Genomic DNA, 23,787 nt, shown 5'->3' with positions numbered 1-23,787 from the left:
AATAAGACAAACTGTATCAAATTCAATGTCACTGGAAAACATTATTTTAATGAGATAAAAACACTCAGTTTGAAGTTCAAGTATTATTTCCCTTCCAGCTTCAATGATTTTCTAGTTCACGTATAGTGATGCACACCTATGTATTTCATTCTTTGAATAGTTATTCTGTTTTTTGCAAGAATATTTAATGTGTCAGTAGCCAATTATACGACATATAATTTCCAAATTATATGTCGTAAAATACCTAATACTTTTTTTCTATTATTTTAGTTTTTGAATGAGTGAACCAAGTTGCCAAGTGATTTTTTTTTTTCCCCATTACATTTTTTTCCATTCAATAATTCTCTTAACCGGACCGAGGCGGTGATTGGACAGATCCATCGCTGCCGGGATATATTTGAACACACGGCTCGTCCCCTCATTGGGTGGATCTGTTTTTGGGGCGTGGCACTAAACTGCCCCGGTTGTGTCCGGGTAAGATGGCGTTGGAAGAGCAGTGCTCGGCACCACCTCGATGGCAGGCAATATCAGTGACACACGTAGAGTTTCCCGAGGGTACGTAAAACTCAGAGTGTTTGTGTATCGACTACGTTCGTCGCTTTTGAAAATTTCCAAGCAGCGTGAGCGGGTTTGTTGGCTAGTGAATGGACACAGCCTTCAGTAGCTGTCAGATTGTGAGCCTTTGGTCAACACCCGGCACACCGGGGGCTGCGAAATTGTGAGACATCTCCGCATGCGCAGTTTGTAACAGTGCTCACAATGACGGCTAGCTTACTTGCTAGCTCTCTTAACATGAGCTTTGCTTTCCCCTTCGTAAATTAAAATGTATTTGCAGTCCTCTGTAACATATGTTTGACAGCACTACAATATTTCTGATTTAAGCATACAAGTTACAGCTATGCTGGGAGCTATTAGCCATTTTCACGTATAGCATTATTACCAGGACTGCTGCTAACGTATAAAGCTCCATGGCCTTGTATTAAAAGATATAAACAGCTACAATTCACCTGAATTAAAATGATTTCCCCGAGTTTCTTTAATAAAAACTTAATGCGCGTCTTACCTGGTCTCTGTTCACTATTCAGGTTCAGGTAGTACTGGACCTTACGAATGTTTAATTGTGTGTTTTTTTTTTTTTTTTTTTTTGTCCTGACTATCAGTTCTTATTAATTCTGTTTCAGGGGATCTCACGGGAAAACTGCTGGCCTACATCAGCCTCCTACCCGTAGCTATTCTTGTGGGCTTTGTCACTCTCATAGTGTTTAAACGGGAACTGCACACGGTAAGTAGTGTTCATATTTGCTGTGAAGGTGGTAATGGGTCTCTCAGGTACCTGAACAGATGTGTTAAGAAGCAGAGCAGAAGTATGAGAGCCCTCATATGCTGACTGGGTTCTCCCCTCTTTTTACAGATTTCCTTCTTCACTGGAGTCCTTCTAAATGAAGGAGTGAACTGGGTTCTCAAGCACATTCTCAGAGAGCCGCGCCCTTGTGCAGGTAAGTGAGGGAACAAGTTTTTCTTATTTTTCTTTGCCAGGACCTGGCAAAACATCATGTTACTTATGAATGATGTACGTGATGAGACGATTTTGTTCTGATGACATTTAAGTATTAACCCCCAGCAGTATTCAGGTTTTCTTTTTTTTTATTGTTGCGATTAAACGGATAGGATTTGTGTACAGTGCCTTAGGAAAGTATTCCAAAAAATTTTTTTCTCACATCTTGTCAGAACTACAAACAATGGGGAAAGAGCTTAAAACTGCATACATTAAGTGAAAGGAAAATGTCATTTTCAATATTTCTTGTAAATAAAAATAACTAAGTGATTTATTTTTGTTTTCAATATTTTACTAAATCGGTTTTCTTTGACATTATCAGTTGGTATTTGGTTAGGACTTTAACTGGGACATTTTACCTTGTTGACATAGTTTAATATAAATCATTCAATTGTGACTCTGGTTGTGTGTTTACAGTCATTGTCTCTCTGAAAGCTGAACTTTTGCTCTAGTTTCCAGTCTCAACAAGTTGTCTTACAGGATTGTCCTTTATTTAGCACCATCAATCTTCCCATCTACTCTAATCGTAACCATGCTGCCACCATGCTACTGTTTTTGTTGTTGTTCTTTAACAAACCCCTGAGCCTTAAGACATTCCTGCTTTGAAAGATTTTAGGTGTCATCGTGATACTAATATGCATTTTTTTGTGAGGGGCTGAATTCACCAAGACATAAAGTTCAATGAGCTGCTTACTCTGGGATTTGCTACTCTGTACATTATTTTTATATTTCAGATTAGATTTTAGCTTTTGTTCCAAGATCTTCTTGCTTTGTTCTGGGATCTTGCATAAATCTGCAATACATAGTATGTTGTTAAAAACTCTTTTTGTAATATATATTTTCAAGAAGCTCAATGGTTGCAGAAACTTTGAATATTGCATTATTTTTCTTATGTTCTTCCTCTAGGAGCTCATACAACCGTTTATGCCGAGTACGGCATGCCCTCGAATCATTCCCAGCTTATCTGGTTCTTCGTTGTTTACTTCTTTCTTTTTCTTTATTTAAGGTAAGTTTGTTTGTCTCTGCATTTTGGGCTGGGTTTAAAGGTCATGTGACTGAGCTCAGTAATTTAGGATTAATCTAATTGTCAACCCAGTATCGTTAAAATTCAGTATTCACCAACATTGTATGATGCACAATTACTCACCTTGGCACTTTTTTGTTTTTTTATTGAACTTTTTTGATTTTGTTTATTTGAGAGGGTATGTGTCATTATTTGAAGTACTGACAACATTTTTTTAATCATTTGTTTACTTTAACAAGAGGAAGGATATAATTGTGTGTAGTGATCATTTTCAGAATGCATCAGACAAACAATGCTCGATGTGTGGACCTGCTGTGGAGGCACGTCCTGTCAATCATCCTGCTGGGCATGGCGTCGTCCGTCTCATACAGCAGGTAAGCATCTTCTCCCGTCATCTTCTTCCTCTAAATCTCTAGGATATTTAATGCGAAAAGGGAATAACATGAACAAGTTATTGTTGTAATTATTGACATAGTATTTTCTTGTGACGTTGAATATTTTTGTCTTAAAGATATGAAGTGTTTATCGAACGTCCCTCTGAAGTCTCTGTTTATTGAGTCAAGAGCAAATCTAACGAGGGGGTTTTAAATAGGAAACGAGATACAAATCATTTGGCTTTCACATCTGCTGATGGGTCACTGTGACATAAATTTCATCATTTCCCTAAGGATGGACTCAGCAGATGTTTATGTGCAGCGCAAAAATTACCGACCATGCGGCCTTGCACAGTAAATGTATGCCAGAAAACTAACCGTGATCACTTGTTTCATGCTTCATAGCTCCTGTTAGTTCCAGAAATATTTTTAGATACTGTTCATCCATGTTTTAGTATTTTTATTTTTAGTCTTAATATATCAAACCTTTTCTGTTCGTTGTTACTATAAAATCTGTCCCTTTCACCAAACTACTTTCCCTACAGTAATAGCTTTTTTTTTTTTTGTCTAGGTTTATTTGCATGGAAATCACATTTCTATGCAAATTGTTTCACATTTTGTGAAACAAAGTCCCGTTATGTTGAGGGAGTATGTATGTTGCTAAAGATTGCCTCCCTGTTTAGTATAGTGAGAATTTCCTTTTAACTGTTGAAAGTTGTATCATTGATGTTACATTATAAATAAATGTGTTTATCATGATTTCAGTGTATTTCAGGGATGGACTGAGTAGGAAAAGAAAAGTATGACATAGTTTTCTTAATATTCCTGGGATCCACTCTCATTCTTGGTGTCCTACTTCCTTTCTGTCCCTCTTGTTCCATATTCGAAGCCTGAAAACTGTAGAAATCCATTATTTAATTTCAAACTTGGAGTATTTTTTACACAATATAAAATGAGCGTAAGGGACAGCTGAGAATGGAATATTCAAAAGTAGATGTTTTTTATTTTTAAACGTACTTTTGTTGAAACCAATGTGCCTTTTTATTGTGTGGCATATCTAACTCATCTGACAACCTCAACTTCTCAGTTATGAGTCCACCAAAATGTCTGAATAAATAAAAACGGGCTGCATTGGTTTTGCTAAACTTCCCAATTTGAGTGAATCTTACAGCAGATAGTGTTTTATAGTGTAGCATGTGATTACGTAATGGTGTTATTTGATCATTCCTGCAAATTTGCATATCATGTTTGTAAGTGTCCTGTCAGTAGTGACTGAGGTATACAAGGAAAAAAATGGTTTAAAATGTATCTCTGTCTGGTAACATTTTCTCATAGCCAAACTGCCTCTTTTCCAACAACATTAATAATGTAGAAGGATTTTTTTTTTCTTCTTATGAAACCCTCCTTCTGTCATCTCCAGGGTTTACTTGTTGTATCACACCTGGAGTCAGGTTTTCTATGGGGCAGTGACTGGCAGTACAATGGCCATTTTCTGGTTCTTTTTCACACAAGAGGTGCTGACACCTTTATTCCCCAAAATTGCAGCATGGTACGTGAATTTTTTAATTCTCCTTTCATATGGCATGTTTGATCAACTAATCAGCTGCAAGAGGAGTTGGATCATTTGATCACTTAATATAATGTCCTTTTGACTTTGTTACCTTCAACAGGCCGATATCAGAGTACTTCCTGGTGCGAGACACAAGCTTGATTCCCAACATCTTATGGTTTGAGTATACAGTGACCAGATCAGAGGCAAGGTAAGGTTCTGTCAGAGTAGATGTCATGTTTCAAACGGGCAATTTAAAATGATTGTCCTTAAAATGTGTCTGCGTCATTTACCTGGAAACTTATAAAAACATAAACTATATTCATTTCTTTTCTTTCAGAAACAGACAACGAAAGCTTGGAACAAAACTTCAGTGATCTGCAGAGCACTTTGTGAAACCTCAGTTTAGGCCCACACTTCACGCACACAAACACACACACACACAGACAGATTAGACATTCTCATACACTCACACAAACAGAAGCTAAGTAAACAACAACAAAAAACACTGGAGAATCATCTTTTGGACTGACTTGGCTGCAAGGAATGTTGGGCAAAAAAAAAACAAAAAAAAAAAAAACGTACACCAGGTAGAGAAAGAGATCCCGGAGCCTGAGCACGTCCGTCCACATGCCTTCCCCTCTTGTACAGCTTGCCCAAAAAGCTCTTCAGTGCATGCAAGACTGTGCAAGAGGCATACTATTTAATGATAGATTAATATATTTTAACTATGAAACGCACGCTGACAGTAACAGTTTACTATAAGAGATTCGAAGAGCCAAAATGGAGGCTTTGATCAAGTTACAAGCATATTGATGAGCGTCATAACAGCATGTATTTAGTCATTCATTTTTTTTTTTTTTTTTTTTACTTTTACATTGGATAACGGGTTAGTAAGTGGGGAGGGGTGGCTGGTTACAGCTCTATTGGTAGTTTGTGGAATTAACCATTTTTCATTCTTCTACAACAGAAAATGAGCAATTTCTGAAATTGGTCATTATGTAATATAAATGAAAATTTGCACTTTGTGAAATTTGCAAGTTAAGGACTAACACTAGTTAAATGTTAAGATTCTCCCCTTGTTTTTCCTCACAAGTCTTTGCTTTGTGTCTTTGACTCAGTCCTAATATTAGGCTCCAAAGCTGATCTGCAGGCACTGTAAATCTTGATGTACCTTCTGTAATATTGATTACCACAAATGTAGTTTCTGTTTGCATTTTTTTTTTTTTGTCTGACGTTTGTGAGACTGAATCGCAGCAGCGAGTTTTGAGTTTATCTTGGTGTTAAGGCTACTTTGGAGTGAATTTTATTTCTATTTTATTTTTTGCCTCATATACAGTAGCAACCTGGGAGCAAAGTTCAGGGGGTCGGTTTTCTTTTTTTTTTTTTTCTGTTTTTTTATATTCCATTTCTTGTCTTGTGTTCTGCTGCTGCAGAGAATTTTTCTTATCTGCATTTCCAAAATAACATTCCTTATCACCTAGTGTTTAATCATAACTGATGATGGGGGATATGTTTTGCTTTTTTTTTTTTTGAAGAAAGATTTAAAAACACGCCTCAGGTCAGTTGTAGCATGTGATTATGCTTTTTCCTCACAGCCTACGGCAGCTAATGTTGAAAGCTGTCAAATGGGGATCTGAAGCTGATTAAAACAGTCATATCATTAGCTTCACAAAGGGAAGTAGTTCTCTTAGAATTTTTTTTTTCATGTGTAACCTCTATCAGGATGAATAAAAGTGTTTATGTACAAGAGATGAGTTCAGTGTGCTACTTTGATATAGTTTTCTATCCTTTTGCAAACATTTTTTAACTTTTTGTATATGGATATTATTGGCAGTTGGTTTGATTTTAACAGCAGAAATAATGCATGTGCTGCTCCCCCACCTGCAAAGTATAATTTATAAAAAACTATAAATAAATTTGGGGGAAAAAATACATGCTGCAAGGATAGTAAAAACCAGGTTGTGTTTCAAATTGCTGAAAGAAAATTGGGACCAAAATGCCAAAAAAAAAAAAAAAAAAAGCTTTAATTTAAAACAGCATTTGAACTCTGAACTCTATGAACAGTAGAAGCCATCAAGATTGAGAACTTTTTTTTTTTTTAATGTCTAGTCAAAGAATAAGGACTTCCATCTCTGTTTTGGTGCTCTCTTGCTGTAAATTTGTGGTATTGGAGAAAATATGTCCTTTGAAAAATTCTGCCACAAACAGGCAATTTAATGCTAATTCTGATATGGAGAAAAAAAAAGTTATGCATGGTTTTAAAAATGTTTTATGAATAAAAAGGTGATGACAATGCATTTGTATTGAATTACTAGTCTCAACGAATGCTATGACTACTCTAACACACCATACTGAATCAGTCAAGTCGCAGCTCAACCACAAATGTTTGCATGTGGCAGACAACTTTGCATAGAGATTAATGGTGAACTACATTCAACTTCTTTTGGCAGTATTTGCTTCGGCTAAATTTTTTTTCTTCCCTCTGGCTACTAAACCTAAGAGAAAGGTATCTCAAAGACTGTGCATTTATGTGGTAAATTAATGGTTTTTAGGAGAAATGTGCTGAACTGGACCTCTGCTCCTGCCATATTTAAATTAGCTTTTCCTTTGTTATTTCACTTTTTCACTATATGACAGGCGTCACATAGCCTGTTCAGAACCCAACCCAGTTCTATTTTTCTGATCTATTCTAAATTCTTTCCATTTAATTTCTACTACCCTATCCATATTTGTCCTACGTTTAGCTTGGATGCGCTATTTTTAAAAGCCAATGTTTTCAGAATTTTGAAACCTTATATTACATTTTTGAGTCAGACTTCAATATATTTGCTTGTGATACTGTTAAAAAAAAATTACTAGAACTCTGTGAGAAAATTGGTAAATAAAAATTGCACGGCTGTATTTAAAGGGTTGTAGGTCCATGGGTCAAAGCAAGTTTTGGTGTCCTAGTCCAATCACTACAAGTATGTTTTGCCCAAGAAAATTAGATCAAAAGGAAATTTAGGTACATCTGGAAGATTTTAGGTCTTATCCTCATGAAGGCAGATTTTTCACTTTTACTGTAGCTTCAAAAGTGCTTCAAACCATCTACTTTATCCTTTTTTTCCCCCGTTTGTCAGTCAGCTCTGAACTTGGTTTCATTTATTCATAAAGTTGTCAGTTATTCCCATGTAATGCACGTAAGGTGGATTAATTTTAGCTTGAATCGCAGACATAATATTGATCTGTTTTACTGAATCAGTGTTGATCTAAAAGTCATCCTGTCAGACAAAAAAACTAAATGGGTGTCGGGTGTGTTTACGTCCATTTTCTTCCAAAAGGATAATTAATCCTAGATTAATATTTTGTTTGAGAAGTAAGCTGTTCACCTTCTGATATTCACCATAATTAGATCTCTGTGGAGCAAATTAAATTGCTAATGAAATCACTGCCCCAGTTTGATTAACAAGTAGATGTGTAATTCCGATTTTTTACGGCGCTCTGAGCTGTATGTTGGTGTTTTGTTTGCCGCTTAAAGACTGGCAAAAAAATACAGTTTCTGTAAATTAGAAACTACCCAGCCCAGCACGCATGAGTGGGCCCCACTTGTGTTGATGTGGGCTACATGGGTAATGAGTGGGCATGGGTTTTATCTGGGCGAACTGCATGGGACACATATGGTTAACCTAAAATGAGACCCATATGGGCTGGCCCATATGGGCTAAATGCATGGGCCCTATTCAGCAACTAGGTGGGCTATCTGGGAATGGGATAGTACTGGGCAACACTATATGGGGCCCATGTGGTTTCAGTATCATGGGCCCAACATGGGAAGCCCATGTGGGCAGACCACATTGAACCCACATGACATCAGCATGGGCTGACCATATATGGGTTAGACATGGGTGTGGATATGTGGGCCCCAGTCCTTTTTTAAGTGGGCTATCTGGGAATGGGATAGTACTGGGCAACACTATATGGGGCCCATGTGGTTTCAGTATCATGGGCCCAACATGGGAAGCCCATGTGGGCAGACCACATTGAACCCACATGACATCAGCATGGGCTGACCATATATGTGTTAGACCTGGGTGTGGATATGTGGGCCCCAGTCCTTTTTTAAGTGGGCTATCTGGGAATGGGATAGTACTGGGCAACAGTATATGGGGCCCATGTGGTTTCAGTATCATGGGCCAACATGGAAGCCCATGTGGGCAGACCACATTGAACCCACATGACATCAGCATGGCTGACCATATATGGGTTAGACCTGGGTGTGGATATGTAGGCCCCAGTCCTTTTTTAAGTGGGCTAACTGGGAATGGATAGAACTGGGCAAAACTATGTGGGGCCCATGTGGTTTCAGTATCATGGGCCCAACATGGGGAGACCATGTGGGCAGACCACACTGAACCCACATGACATCAGCATGGGCTCATGTCATGGGCCCCAACATGGGGAGACCATGTGGGCTGACCACACTGAACCCACTGTGGGTTCAGTGTGGTCAGTACATATCCACGCCCAGGTTGGACCTGGGCGTGGATATGTAGACCCCAGTCCTTTTTTAAGTGGGCTAAATGAGACAAAATTGTAGAACAATGTACAGGGGTTGGACAATGAAACTGAACACCTCTCATTTTAGTGTGGGAGGTTTCATGCCTGAATTGGACTAGCCTGGTGGCCAATCTTCATGAATTGCACATTGCAACAGTAAGAGCAGAGTGTGAAGGTCCAATTAGCAGGGTAAGAGCACAGTTTTGCTCAAATATTGCAATGCACATAACATTATTTGGGACATACTGGAGTTCAAAAGAGGGCAAATTGTTCACCAAGACAGCAAGTCTTTGTGATGTATCAAGAGCCACAGTATCCAGGGTAATGTCAGCATACCACCAAGAATGACGAACCACATCTAACAGGATTAACTGTGGATGCAAGACGAAGCTGTCTTAAAGAGATGTTTGGGTGCTAACCCGGATTGTATCCCAAAAACATAAAACCACGGTGCCCAAATCACGGTAGAATTAAATGTGCACCTCAACTCTCCTGTTTCCACCAAAACTGTCCGTCGGGCTCCACATGGTCAATATACACAGCCGGGCTGCTATAGCCAAACTTTTGGTCACTCGTATCAATGCCAAACGTCGGTTTCAATGGTGCAAGGAGCGAAAATCTTGTGCTGTGGACAATGTGAAACATGTATTGTTCTCTGATGAGTCTACCTTTACTGTTTTCCCCACATCCGGGAGAGTTACGGTGTGGAGAAGCCCCAAAGATGCATTCCAGCCAGACTGTTGTATGCCAGAGTGAAACATGGGGGTGGATCATTGATGGTGTGGGCTGCCATATCATGGCATTCCCTTGGCCCCATACTTGTCCAAGACGAATTGACGCTGTATTGGCCTCAAAAGGAGGCCCTACACCACGCTAATAAGTTATTGTGGTCTAAAACCAGGTGTTTCAGTTTCATTGTCCAACCCCTGTAGTTAACCTGTCACTTTCAAAATTTTGACTGTATGTCAAAGCAAAAGCTGCAAGAGCAAGATTCTCAAAACTTGGAAAGAATTACCCGAGATGTCAGCTTTATAGTCTTTGCCAAGGCAATTGTTACTCAGCTGGCCTCTAATGGAGTTGATGTAAGGTAAATTGTAGAATTTAATTTTTTCCTTGTAGGAAACCTCGACGATAGTAAAGGTTGGTGACCTTGACCATTGTCGAGGTCTCCGGGACGAAGGTGACCTCGTCTTGGAGATCACCCAAGGATATATTTTGCTGATAGAACAGAACATCCATGTCTTCCTAATGTTTTGAACCTAAAACATGTTCACTGTGTGATATCTATGCCTGGCTCATTTACAAACACTAGGCTTCCAGAGGACCAGGATATTAAAACATTTAAAATAATTCTACAATGCTTTATTTTTTAAACCAGTTCAGTATTGCTCTAGCCACACTTTGAACCCTTAACATTTTTCATGTTATTTTTTATGCTAGAACAGTCCAGTCCAGTCTCCAAGCCAGTACGCATGAGTGGGCCCCCCTTGGGTTTGTAGTAGGCCATATGGGTAATGAGTGGTCATGGGTTTTATCTGGGCAAACCTCATGGGACACATATGGTTAACTAAAATGGGACCCCTATGGGCTGGCCCATTTGGGCTAAATGTATGGGCCCTATTCAGCAACAATGTGGGCTAACTGGAAATGGGACAGAAATGGGCAACACTATTTGGGGCCCATGTGGTTTCAGTATCATGGGCCCCACATGAGAAGCCCAATGTGGGCTGTCCACATTAAACTAACATGACATGAGCATGGGCTAACCATACATGGGTTGGACCTGGGCAGGAAAATGTAGCCCCTAGTACTTTTTTTCATGGTCTAAATGGGACAAAATTGTAGAACATTTTAATCGACAATGTGGTTACCCTGTCACTTTCAAACTTTTCACTGTATGTCAAAGCAAAAGCCAGTTCAGTATTGCTCTTGCTACACTTTGAACCCCTAACTTTTTTTTCATTTTATTATTGCAATCTGAATGTCTTAAAACATTTTTTGAAATAATCTGTTTGAAATATATACGTAAACTCATATTCTGGTGCTTACTCAAAATTAAGCACAGAGTGGTCATGGTTGAGCTTTAGTCCTTGTTTTATTTTTAATAATAATAACTTTTTTTTTTATTTTTATTATTATTTTTTATCAATTGGATGTTTAGACATCCATAGAGTTTACTGCAGCCTGTTCGCAGCAAGATTTAAATTTTTATTTGGACAAATAGTTCAGATCAGACCATTGTGAAAAGTATCACATGTTTAGAAAATAAACAAAACTCATTAGCAAGTGAGAGACAAGAGTAAAATTTTGAGCATCTGTTTTTCATATATTTGCAAACATTTTCCAAGTCATCAGTATAAATAAAAAAAATAATAAAAAAACGTAACATTTCTGTTAATGATTCATTTGGTTCCAATTACCTTTTTGTTCATTGTTTGCTCTGATGCACCGTTGCCAATAAAGGTTGGTGAATTGAAGCACCGGTAGGCACTTTACACATCCACTGAAGAAAATAGTTCCAAAACATATTTGAATAAGGAGGACAACGAAATGTATTTATTTACATTGAGAACTTTTGCTACATCGGTTTTACATTTGTTAAACCGATGTAGCACTCTCAAAAATTAATCTTGTGTTTCTTGGAAAACGTAAAATGACCCGCGGATGGATATGCGGTTTCAAAATCAAGCCTGTTCTCTTCATCAGTCCGTTGGCGCGGAGTCTGCCTGTTGGCTGATCTACGAAAGAATCTGTAAGTACATTTCTTCTGTTTTACCTAGTACCAAATTTTAGGGAGAGATTTTAAATCGCTTTTAAAAAAATTGTTGCTCGTAACAAATCGGACGACAGTATCCCAAAAGAGACTTAATTGTTATTGTTATTTTTGCTTTTCTTTAGGGTGATACTTTTTCTGATATTGCTAACACACACAGCTACACACAATAAGCAGATTTTAGTGCAGACCGATTTCAAACGCAGCGTTGTGGGCCAAACCATTTTCAAATACCGCCGCCATTCTATTTGTTGAGCTGCCATTGGTTCATTTGAGCGCCAACGAGGCAGAATGAAATCGGTTCACTGAAGAATCTATGTTGCTAGCAGAGGTGTCTGGACACAATAAAACCATTTGTATGATTTAAAAAGAGTAACTATTGTGCTTTCATTCTATGTACTTGGGCTTTTAATAATCTTTCTCACAGTCACATCAGCATGCATGGGTGGGTCTCATGTATGGATTCAGGCTGGTTTGGCTGGGACCCATGCAAGATTATTATTGTCGTTTTTTTCAATAAAACTGCATTGAATCGTTTAGCTTTGGCCTATATAGGTAATGATAAGAGGGCATGGGTTTTATCTGGGCCAACTGCGTGAGGCTCAAAAGGTTAACCGAAATGGGACTCATATTGTTGGCTCAATTGGGTTAAATGTATGGGCCCAATTCAGCATTAACGTGGGCTAACTGGGCATGGGACAGAAATGGGAACACTATATGGGGCCCATGTGGTTTCAGTATATTGGGCCTAAAAGGTTTTTTGTAAATAGGATGAAGGCATTGTAGTTCATATTTTTAAATTCTTTTTTAATTGTTGTGTGACACTTTAAAGCGTTTTGTTATGTCAGAGTTTATTTCAATCTGCCGCTATTGTGTTGGTCTAGAGTAGTCATCAGTGTCAGGGTTCCTGTGTGTGTATGTGAGTGTCGCATCTTATTTCAGCGAGGATCTTTGTGAGGAGCCCGTGGAGCTTGGCACAGGTGGAGGAGCAGCAGAATCTTCAGTCTACGCTAGATTGACTGAAGATTCTACTGGTGTATGCTAGATGGTTGCATACACCGGTAGTCACTCTGGCCTCTCCTGTTGTGAACAGTTTTCTGAGAACGTTTCTGTGTCTACTAGAAGTCACCTGGTCTCTGTGTTTGTTCGATCCTAGGGGTTTTGTCGCCTCATTCGAGAACTCACCAGTGAATACCTGCCTGCTCGCTCCGCCGATTCCACTGCCTCCACTCCACCCTTCGAGCTTCCAGCTCTCTTCCATTCCCACCTCGCATTTACCTTCGGAACCGCTGCACACCCTCTCTCAGGAACCTGGCATCTCACACCCACGCCTCGAAAGACCCGCACCGAAGTAAGCCTGTTCCTGTTTCCCCTCCGATCACTCATTCTAAGCCCGTCATAACTAAGTTCTCGTTTCAGGCCAACCTGGTCGAGTGGTCCTCACCCTTCCGCTGATGTCCGGGAAATAGATTTTATTTTGTCCTGTTGTAAATAAATCACTCACTCATCCCTATCCAACGTGTGGTTACTGCATGTGGGTCCGTAAATTGAAACCCATCATGTCAATCAGTGGCCAAGCCTGAAACAAATATTGAAAGATGAAGAAATTCTTTTTGATATTTTTGCAATATTTAGCTAGCAGTTATGTGAAATGTACTTATATTTAATTGTAGCTCTAATTTTTTTATATGTGCAATGTTTTAGGCTTTATTAGTTACATTTATAGTGATTTTCTAAACTTCTCTTAAGAGTAATACTACTGTCTTAGTCCTGTCACGTTAACAAAGAAATTAGGATAATTGCAAAACTGTTCAGTGTTTACAATATAAGGCTTCAGTAGTTAATCCATACAAAGGCTGTTTTGCCTTAATTTTTTATTTTTTTGAAAAGTCTAAATGTTATATTGCACTAATAAAATATATATTTTTGCAGGCTTCAAGAGGATCAGCGTGTGAAGATCACTTTATAATGATTTGAAAAAGGTAGATTAATATGTTAGTGAAATTAAGCACATAAGAGTGATATAAAGACAAACTGATGAACAAAAACAAAATGTTGTCCTGTTATTGTCATTGTACTTAAGGTTGCCATGGCTACAGAAATTGGAGGAGCATCCTTAGATGACACAATACAACCAGCTGTGCGATTCCTCATGTCCCATGAACTGGAAGTCCAGTTCAACCTTTTTGGCCAACATTGGAAACAAGCTCTTGGACCTGCGTCTCTTTGATGTTTTGTATGGTAAATATCAGTTTTTATTGTCAGAGTAACTTTTTTTTTTCACTTTTCTTTCTTAAACATATGTTAATTTATTTTGGTTGTTTTATGCTTTTGTTTGTTATTTTTAGTAATGTTTTTAGGTTAAAAATTGAGTCTTCAATTTTTGGTTTTATTTGAACAGTATTCTTTCACTGTTGTTAAGAACTTAAAAATTTGAAGGTAATATTGTTTGCATTTCAAACAATATTAAAATAACCACAAAACCACGATAGAACCTAGTAGTTGATTTATATAGATGGATATATTTTAAATTTACAGTAAGAATATAGTTTCTGTACATAATAATGATGACTCAAGAGTCCTTTTGATTATGGCATATTTCTGCAAGCATTTTTGCCCCATGAAGGGGGAGATGCAAATCTCATGAATGTTACATTGTGCTAAAATGAAACACTAATACAATTTCTACCTTTGCTTGTTATTTCAGGGGACTTAAAAGAAATTATCCATCTACAGAATCACACAAGCATACAGCAAAGACTCTCGAAGTGGTTTACTGGAGCCCGAGTGGAAGTGGAAATAGACTAGAGAGACTGCCAGTTCAAACTCAGGTTGGGGAGGTCTTTCAAGATGGACAGTTTCAGTAAAGTATGAGAGATTTCAAATTTAAGCATGCATATGGCATGTAGGTTATTTTTAAAAATGTTTAACAAAAATGTATTGTGAAAGATCTATATAGGTGTGTATATTCACATTGTGTGTATCAATGTGAATATACGTGTATAAAGTTATATAGATAGTATTTAGATGTATACATTTATAGACCTGTAGGAAAATATGTAGGTGTCTTTATTTGTGTGCATCTATAGATATATATTTATAGATCTGTTTATAAGTTTGTTATAGTAAACTAGCTTCTGTTATTTTCAAAGATGTCGTGAATAATTGCAGATTTCTTTTTGTGGCACCATTCCCTGAGTATTAATGAAGTTCTAATAATTGCTGTAGTGAGGTAAAAAATAACTCCTGACAATATTTTAAATTACTAAATAAAAGCCTTGAGCAAAATAAATTTTTCATCTCTTTTTTTTTATTTTTTTTTGAACACGTTTTAAGCTGGACTTTGGATTGTTGATCAAGATTGCATATCTATGAATGTAATTCACATCCAGGTTAGATGAGAATTGTTCCTACAGGATTAAGGCATCTGGGTCCCGCTGAAAGCCCAGTTAGCACCCATTGAAATCTACTTGGGCAAACCCATGTGGGGCCACCATGGAAACCGTGGACAAACCCACTTGTTACCCATATTCTAGCCCAGTTCAGACCCAATTGGGACCCAGGTAAATATTCCTGACAGCACCCTAGTGGGCCACAGATGGGCCCACTAGGGTGGGCCCATGTGGGGCCACCATGTGAGTTAACCACATGGGCCCTACTGAAAGCCCAGTTAGCACCCATTGAAATCAACCTGGGCAAACCCATGTGGGGCCACCATGGAAACCGTGGACAAACCCACTTGTTACCCATATTCTAGCCCAGTTCAGACCCAATTGGGACCCAGGTAAATATTCCTGACAGCACCCTAGTGGGCCACAGATGGGCCCACTAGGGTGGGCCCATGTGGGGCCACCATGTGAGTTAACCACATGGGCCCCACTGAAAACCCAGTCAGCACCCATTGAAATCAACCTGGGCAAACCCATGTGGGGCCACCATGGAAACCGTGGACAAACCCACTTGTTACCCATATTCTAGCCCAGTTCAGACCCAATTGGGACCCAGGTAAATATTCTTGACAGCACCCTAGTGGGCCACAGATGAGCCTCATGTAAGTTAACCACATGGGCCCCACTGAAAACCCAGTTAGCACCCATAAAAATTTACTTGGGCAAACCCATGTGGGGCCACCATGGAAACCGTGGACAAACCCACTTGGTACCCATATTCTAGCCCAGTTCAGACCCAATAGGGACCCACGTAAATGTTCTTGACAGCACCCTAGTGGGCCACAGATGGGCCTCATGTGAGTTAACCATGTGGGACCCACTGAAAACCCAGTTAGCACCCATTGAAATCAACCTGGGCAAACCCATGTGGGGCCACCATGGAAACCGTGGACAAACCCACTTGGTACCCATATTCTAGCCCAGTTCAGACCCAATAGGGACCCACGTAAATGTTCTTGACAGCACCCTAATGGGCCACAGATGGGCCTCATGTGAGTTAACCACATGGGCCCCACTGAAAACCCAGTTAGCACCCATTGAAATCTACTTGGGCAAACCCATGTGGGGCCACCATGGAAACCGTGGACAAACCCACTTGGTACCCATATTCTAGCCCAGTTCAGACCCAATTGGGACCCAGGTAAATATTCCTGACAGCACCCTAGTGGGCCACAGATGGGCCTCATGTGAGTTAACCACATGGGCCCCACTGAAAACCCAGTTAGCACCCATAAAAATTTACTTGGGCAAACCCATGTGGGGCCACCATGGAAACCGTGGACAAACCCACTTGGTACCCATATTCTAGCCCAGTTCAGACCCAATAGGGACCCACGTAAATATTCTTGACAGCACCCTAGTGGGCCACAGATGGGCCTCATGTAAGTTAACCATGTGGGACCCACTGAAAACCCAGTTAGCACCCATTGAAATCTACTTGGGCAAACCCATGTGGGGCCACCATGGAAACCGTGGACAAACCCTTTTGGGACCCATATTGCCTGCCCACTTATATCCCATATGGGGCCCACCTAGGTGTGCTGGCTGGGTAGCTTTTAGAGTTATTCTGTACTGCACCGTCTAATGTCAGCAAACAATAGACGTGTACCGAGGTAACCCAAGGTATTATTATTTATCCACAAGAAGTAACTAAAACACATTGTCTGCTTTGTGGATAATTTCTTTATAAGATATGCTGCACTGTTTGCTGCTCTGCACTGGCAAGAAAAGCCATGAATACAGCAATCTGATTAGTTGTATACTCTTAACTTTGAAACTGAAAGGCTCCAAACATAATCATCTAAAAATGGATATTGTTCCTGTTTTTGTTTGCGTTGCACCAATGTGACAGTACCCAGATGGTGTGGTTAGCGTACTATGAATATTGTTTGAGTCAAAAATGGGGTTTTCATCTGATTTCCAATTTGCAGGCAAATGTTAAATTGGGAGTTTCTGCAACAACAAAAAATGGCGACAGGCGTTAGCTCAGTGAAAAGGTCAACTTCTGTTTATCAAACAGAAAGGTCAGCCTGTTTGTCAGATCAGCAAAAAAAAAAAAACCTCTTCTGTTGTGCACACCAGACTGTTTACAGAATCCAAGGAATTATGACAGAAAAAAAAAACCCAGACTTGATGAAATGATTCAAGATTAACAAGAAATACATGAGGAGCTCAGGGGGTTAATAGTTGTTGTCTACTAGTCCCCTGTAAAACTTTGCTTCCCCAGAAATTAGATTTTGCTTCTGACCATACGTAAAAATATTATTAATAGAATAATACATTCTTTTTATGATACGTTTAAATCATAGATCAGGGGAAAATGTGACGCCAGAAAGCACTCGGTGTCTGTAAGGATTAATGACGGCCACTAGATGGCAGCCTTCTCACATCTCTGTTAATGCGCCTGTACCGCGATTATCTCACACTGTCAGTGATCGCGTCACCAAATGCAATGCATATCACCAATGGAAATACAAACAACATAATTATCTCTTTCTGAATGTCTTCAAACAGCATTGAAGCGTCACGTACATTTGCATAGAAATAAGAATTATTTTAATACTTTTTGAAGAAAACATAGCAAGTCAGTTTTATTGAATCATAATTTTGTACATGACAGATGTGAGAGCACAAAATATTTAGTACCTTTATCTTTGACTGAAAACTGAAAGCACGGCATTAAATCTTCACTCAGCAGGTCCAACACTTAAGTGAAGAGAAATAAGAAAAAAAAAGTTTATACATTCACTAATTAGGATTAAAATAAATGTAAAAAAAAAAAAAGAAAAAATGTGTGAACAGTTCAATTATGTAATTATGTTTAATGAAGTGATTTGTATCCTTGCTGCCAACAGATTTCGAAACACTGAGTAGCGTGTTATAATTAGAGGCTGTGGAGGCACAATTTTCACCCCAAACAAAATGTTTGCACAGATTGTACTGTTGCTTTAACAAATGTATGGGCAGTGCCATAATACGTGCTCCAACAGCCGCCTTCATATTTCTTTTTTTGGGTCTGCTGAAACATAAAACACCAACCACCACAAGGATCCTCAGATAAGTATCTTAGCCACCGTGTCATATTTACTTATCGTGTTCTGCAATATCTTTTATACTAGTAACGCAAAAGAAATTCACATTGTGAATAAATAATGTACATAAATGGGTGGATTAGTGGGATCAATAGTCTGTCTGATCCTGGCGCTTCAGGTAAGTTATTCACATTTTGAATAAACACACACAGGACTGTGTCCCTTCACGTCTCACACAGTTTGAGAACAGAAGGACAGGAGAGAATCTAAGCATAACAAAGCAAATTTTACCTTGCAGTGCTTTACATCAACTTTGCATTAGCTATTGTTCAAAGGCTAAAATTGTAAGATATTTCATATATGACAGATGAGAGAAATCTATATATATTTTTTGCACATTCTTTGATTTCAGAAGTTAACTTAGAGTAACGTTATTCAGATGGGATAATTATGTAAGCCTCCGGTTTAAATCACGTCCTTTGAGTTAATCTAAGGCCCACCTTTGGATGTGTTTTACAGAAACACTTTTAAATTCATGAAATAGTGTGAAAATGTGTCCCAAAAAACTGTAGAAAACAAACAACAACAAAAAAAAAACACTCCGAGGGTGCTAATAAGTGATATAACTTATTGATTGTGTTTAATTTTTATTAAAGAAAAAAGGTGAAAGAGGCTGCTTTTGTGGTGTGCTCACAGTTTCTTGATAAATGTCAGATTCTGATTTAATGACATAATTAGTGCTTGGGATTACATTATATGCATGGTGAAATGTGTGTAATGTCAGCTGTAAACCTGTCAGTTATCAGGGCTCATGAGATTTGTCATAATCCATTTGTGTTTTGCACCTCAGGAACGTCTGATTTTCTGTCTCAACGACTGATTTAGTCAAGATGCCTAAATGGGAGCCTACATAATTGCCAGTGTGTAAAACATATGATTAAAAAATGACTAAATAAATGACACATACTGAGACAATCAGAAGGAGATGAGACGTTGCCCAAATAAACTGATTGGGTAAAATCTGAATGGAAAAATAGAGGGAACCACACTTACTGTGTTCACTTAGTAATCCTTGTCTTGTCATAGTGTTTCCACTTGGGGGCAGCACAACCTGACCTGGCAGCACAAGTTAGAGGCATTGCTTCAAGGACAGGAATCCCTGTTAAAGGTCAAAACTTGCTCTGTGGCAAATAGGAGTCTTATTTTGTTTCTTCTAATTTGATTATACTTTTAAGGAAATAATGTATGCACTTCAGTTTTTCTACACTACCTGGCTCAGAAGTTTGTTTTGTTAAGTATTTTTTTTATTAACAGAAACCCAATAAGAAAATTAAACAGCCCCCAATCTACTCCAGAGGTGGGAATTCATTAAAAAACAAACAAACAAAAAAAAAAACACATGTAAAAGGAGAGACATTGAATGCACAGAATGATTACAAAACTAACGCAATCGTAGATGCGCATTCACAATATAACTTACTTCTACATTTGCTATTGTTGACCAAGTTTAGGTCCTGTGTTGTGAACTGACTTCTGTTCGGGGGATAAATGCAGTTAAAGCTGCTTTCCACATCAAGCTGTTTTCAGATCCAAAAATCAATGTTGGATCTAAAAGCTTTGATTTCTGAGGTTGTTTGTTTCAGTTCTTTCACCTTCATAAATGACTTTGTCTTTATTTAGATGCAGAAGGAAACAAACAAACACAAACAAACAAAAAACTGTGAGAAAAACATAGTGTTGGGTCCTGAACCTGGACCAGCTGGTGAAAACGTTTTTTCTTTTTTTTTTCTATTTTTACACAGCACGTGCTGGGCCAATTTTAATATTGTAATGGAATAGAAAAACAGTGCTCTCATACTGTTCTGTCTGGCTCGGGACTATTTATATTTTAAATGCAAACAGCAACATCTGTGTTTTAAACACCTGGAAATCCCTGCAACTACTCAGAAGACAACATTGTCTTATACTGGGTTCTGATTTTTCAGTCAGATTTGCATTTCTGCCTCATAAGTTGAGGAGCCACTGGGCTTCTAAACCTAGTAAAGCTAGAAATTTAGTTTGACGGTAGCTGGAAATTTGCCTCCAAGAGGGATTTTGGTCAATTTTGCAATTCTTAGGACCGCTGCAGTCGCCAAACCTATTTCTAACTCATGACATATGAAACAGAAGAGAGTAAAAAATGGTAACTTTGTAACTTTTTCATCACCTCATTTTCTGGTCTCTATTTTTTTTAATATATATTTTCAAACTTTGACGTTATTACATAAAGGGTAAGTCAGCTGAATACAATTGTATGCCACATTTTTCAGAACTTTACCCGTTAAAACGTTAATGTGTCGTTACTTGGCCTTAAATTACCTAAAAAAAAATTCCAGTAAAACTACAAACTTTGTGTTTGTTATGACACAAAATATAAAACACACAGAACGTATTTTGTCAGATTATGGGACTAAACATGTTTGCTGAAATCAAATGTGGGTGTCATGGACATGAAAAGGCTTCCTCCCCTCATACTGGTGGAACGAGAGGAGGAAGACTTAAGCTCTTTGGTAGTTTGTTTTTGGTAAAATCTGGCTGCACCAACTCTGAAAAGTCACACATGTGGTTTTCCAGTCTTCGTCTAACACAAACAGTGAATAGAAGCAAAAGTTAACACCCACTTGTCTAAGCCTGACCAAACAGCATTTGAAAAGAAAGGCAAACACAGCTGAATACACACCAAACTTTTAAGCATCTGAATGATAGAATCATTTGCTAAACTAAGGTTCTCCAACACTTTAAAAGCCACTGTAAGATTTATTATGTCATATTTTTGCACCTGAACCAAGCAGCAGAAAGCTATTACAAAAGGAAAACTGATTTCTCCAAAATAATCAAATATATAAGATAAATTAAATGTTTGCATAAACATTCTTCTTCTTTAAATTGGGGGTGAATATTGACCAATTGATTGGCCAATTAGGTCCAACCAATAGGCTGGACCTAACACAACAAGAGGTCAAGCCAATTAGTGCAAAGTCCAGACCTTTGACTTTGATGACTGGGCGATGACTTTGATTATCACAAATTTAAAATAGATGCCTTCAAAAACTAATAAACGACAACTATTTTACAATGAACTTATTTGTTCATTGCAAACAAATGAGTTGTTCGCAATGAACAACTTATTTATGAAGAGTCAATAATCAGGAAAGATTTCTGCAATAATTATAACTTACAATGTATTTAGACTTTCTTTAGATGAACCAGTTCTGCTTCTTTATCCACACCGTCACAAATACATAATCAACTGAGACAAAAAAATACCTAAGCATAGCAAGACATACTTATGTGTATATTATTATTTTTGCATTGGTCTAATAACATCAATAGACACCAAAGACAAACTGAGGAGAACATCAAATATCAATGGAATATTAATCTATGTTCAAGCTGTAAAGACGTCTTAAGCTTTTGAGGTTAGTTTCATAAAAAATGACACCGTCATGCTTGTACATTAGTGAGTTTCATTCTGTGTGTAACACATGAGAAAAGTGAACCAGCGAGAGATTTCGGAAATGTAAATTACAATTGTTTAAATTCCACTGAAACGTGTAAAAAATATAAAAAATGAAAAAAAAAATAAAAAAATAGAAGTTTGTCTATGGTGATGATGTCACTGTGTTTTTCCTATTGCTTCTCCTTCTGTAATTTATATTACTAGGATCAAAAAGAAAACATAACATCCTGTTTTCCATTTCCACTTTATCAATTTTCTTTCGGGTCAAAGATTACATTCGCAGATTTATTACAATAACACTGCAGAGACTTCAAATCCGTCCATAAATATAAATGGAGGCATAATTCCTGTTTGAGGATTAAAGATGTCTGAACACCTACACATACAAATGCTTGCACATTAGGGAGGAAGGTTTATGGCTGAGAGGACGGCAATACTGATGAATCAGTTGTGCTCTCCGTTTTGATTCTTACCGAAAAAGACTAAAAGAAAATTGAGGGCATATTTTGATGCAGGCATTTCTATTGTTAACATATGAAATAGTGTTTTTTTTTTTTACACCACATATTTCATCCGCTTTTGCTTTTCTGTCACACTTTAAGGATTCTGATCATTAAACAAATGCTAATACCAAGAAATACAGTAGATAGCCTGAGTTAATACAAAAAACATTTATTTTATTCAGGGATAAAAAACCATGATGAGGAAATCACATCAATAGAAAGTTTAAGATTACATAAAGTATGCCAACAAAAATCCCCATCAAGGTGATGCAGACTTAATGGAAAGTGTGCCTTTCCTCACATCTGGTGTAAAACGAGATGAAAGCATGATAGTGGTTGCTCTTACCGCCACTAGATGATATAGACAGCGCCATTCAGAGATGCAATGAGTTTATAGCAGTTGCTCCACCATGTTTGTAATTCTGACATTTTGCCATCACTGTAGTTCTAAAGAGCAGCTCAGAGGGAGAGACAAAAATCTGTGTCTATTTTGAGTGAAACTGACTGTTTTGTGTCAGTTAGTGTTTTGTTTTGACTTGATTTTGGCTCGTTTTTTGTTAACGGTTACTCGAAATGCCAACAAAAGTAATAGCTCCAATGCCGGGATCAAGCCGCACGTTTTGATATATATATTGTGAGGGGCCAATATGTTTCTGCGGGCCCCAATAAAACTCTGCAGGAAGCCCCAGGTGAAGTGAACCTCTCATTGCACATGTAGTTTTTGGTTTGGACACCTAGAATCAGGAGGACATCAGGCTCTGGATTACAGCTCGGATCTCTAGATGTTCTCTGGCCTGTCTCGTCGTTCTAATCCTCCCAGTCTGAATGAAATGCTTATAAGCCCCCTTAATGTTTTCATATTTTGTCACCTGTTCGTTCATCTGTTGAGTCTTAAAAGGAATGGCGATGCTTCACCCTCAGATGCCACATTTCATAGTTTGTTTTGCTCTCGAGCAAAAGACTTTGAACGTCTAAATGTAGACATATAAACAGTTTTTTGTTAATAACACGTTGATGACTTCTGAACCAATAACCTGAGTTATTTTTGACACAGTCATAGGCAGTTCTAAGAAAAAATATCACAGAAAAAAGTACTTTCCTCTGCACAAATTTTCCTGTTTTAAATTGTTTTCTAACTTTAATGTTAGAAAACAGTTTTAACATCAATTAAAGACAACCTCCTTTAATGCAAAGAAAGAAGCCTAAAAGTCCTAGAAACGCTGTCTGCAGTTTCAATCTCAGTTTAACCATGCTCCAGTTCCTGTCAGCAAAAAGCAAGTTGTGATATAGTTCCATACATTTTATGAATTCAGATGCTAATGGATCATGCTTAAAAATGTCAGTCGACGTTTTATGCGTGGTAAAAAAATGATCAACATCCAAAAGTACAAAAAATTTATTCTAAACTCATGGCAGCCATATTTGATTATAAGGTCAAGTGTGATAAATTACAGTGGAAAACTTACAGTAAGTCTACAGGGTCCAGATTT

The 23,787-nt window shown here is 38.1% G+C and overlaps 1 protein-coding gene and 1 long non-coding RNA gene across 3 annotated transcripts; both read left to right on the top strand.

Annotated features, from left to right (window-relative positions):
- Positions 1-442: 442 nt before the first annotated feature.
- dolpp1 (dolichyldiphosphatase 1) lies at positions 443-6,254 on the top strand. The gene is made up of 8 exons (XM_055052565.1): positions 443-555; positions 1,182-1,282; positions 1,412-1,496; positions 2,462-2,561; positions 2,855-2,953; positions 4,374-4,502; positions 4,624-4,713; positions 4,843-6,254. Exons 1-8 carry the CDS (start codon positions 480-482, stop codon positions 4,877-4,879), a joined length of 717 nt encoding a protein of 238 aa, XP_054908540.1. The 5' UTR covers positions 443-479; the 3' UTR covers positions 4,880-6,254.
- Positions 6,255-11,454: 5,200 nt separating this feature from the next.
- LOC129374248 (uncharacterized) lies at positions 11,455-15,106 on the top strand. Of its 2 annotated transcripts, XR_008607479.1 has the most exons (5): positions 11,455-11,793; positions 12,757-13,165; positions 13,747-13,796; positions 13,898-14,055; positions 14,522-15,106. It is a non-coding gene; the product is annotated as an uncharacterized LOC129374248 (long non-coding RNA). The 2 variants fall into 2 exon arrangements; XR_008607478.1 differs by lacking the exon at positions 11,455-11,793 and having other exon boundaries at positions 12,654-13,165.
- The last annotated feature ends 8,681 nt before the right edge of the window (positions 15,107-23,787 follow it).

Source organism: Poeciliopsis prolifica, unplaced genomic scaffold (assembly GCF_027474105.1).
Source record: "Poeciliopsis prolifica strain line A6 unplaced genomic scaffold, Auburn_PproV2 SCAFFOLD035, whole genome shotgun sequence".
NCBI classification, from domain to species: Eukaryota; Metazoa; Chordata; class Actinopteri; order Cyprinodontiformes; family Poeciliidae; genus Poeciliopsis; species Poeciliopsis prolifica.
This window is presented reverse-complemented; position numbering and strand designations above follow the sequence as displayed.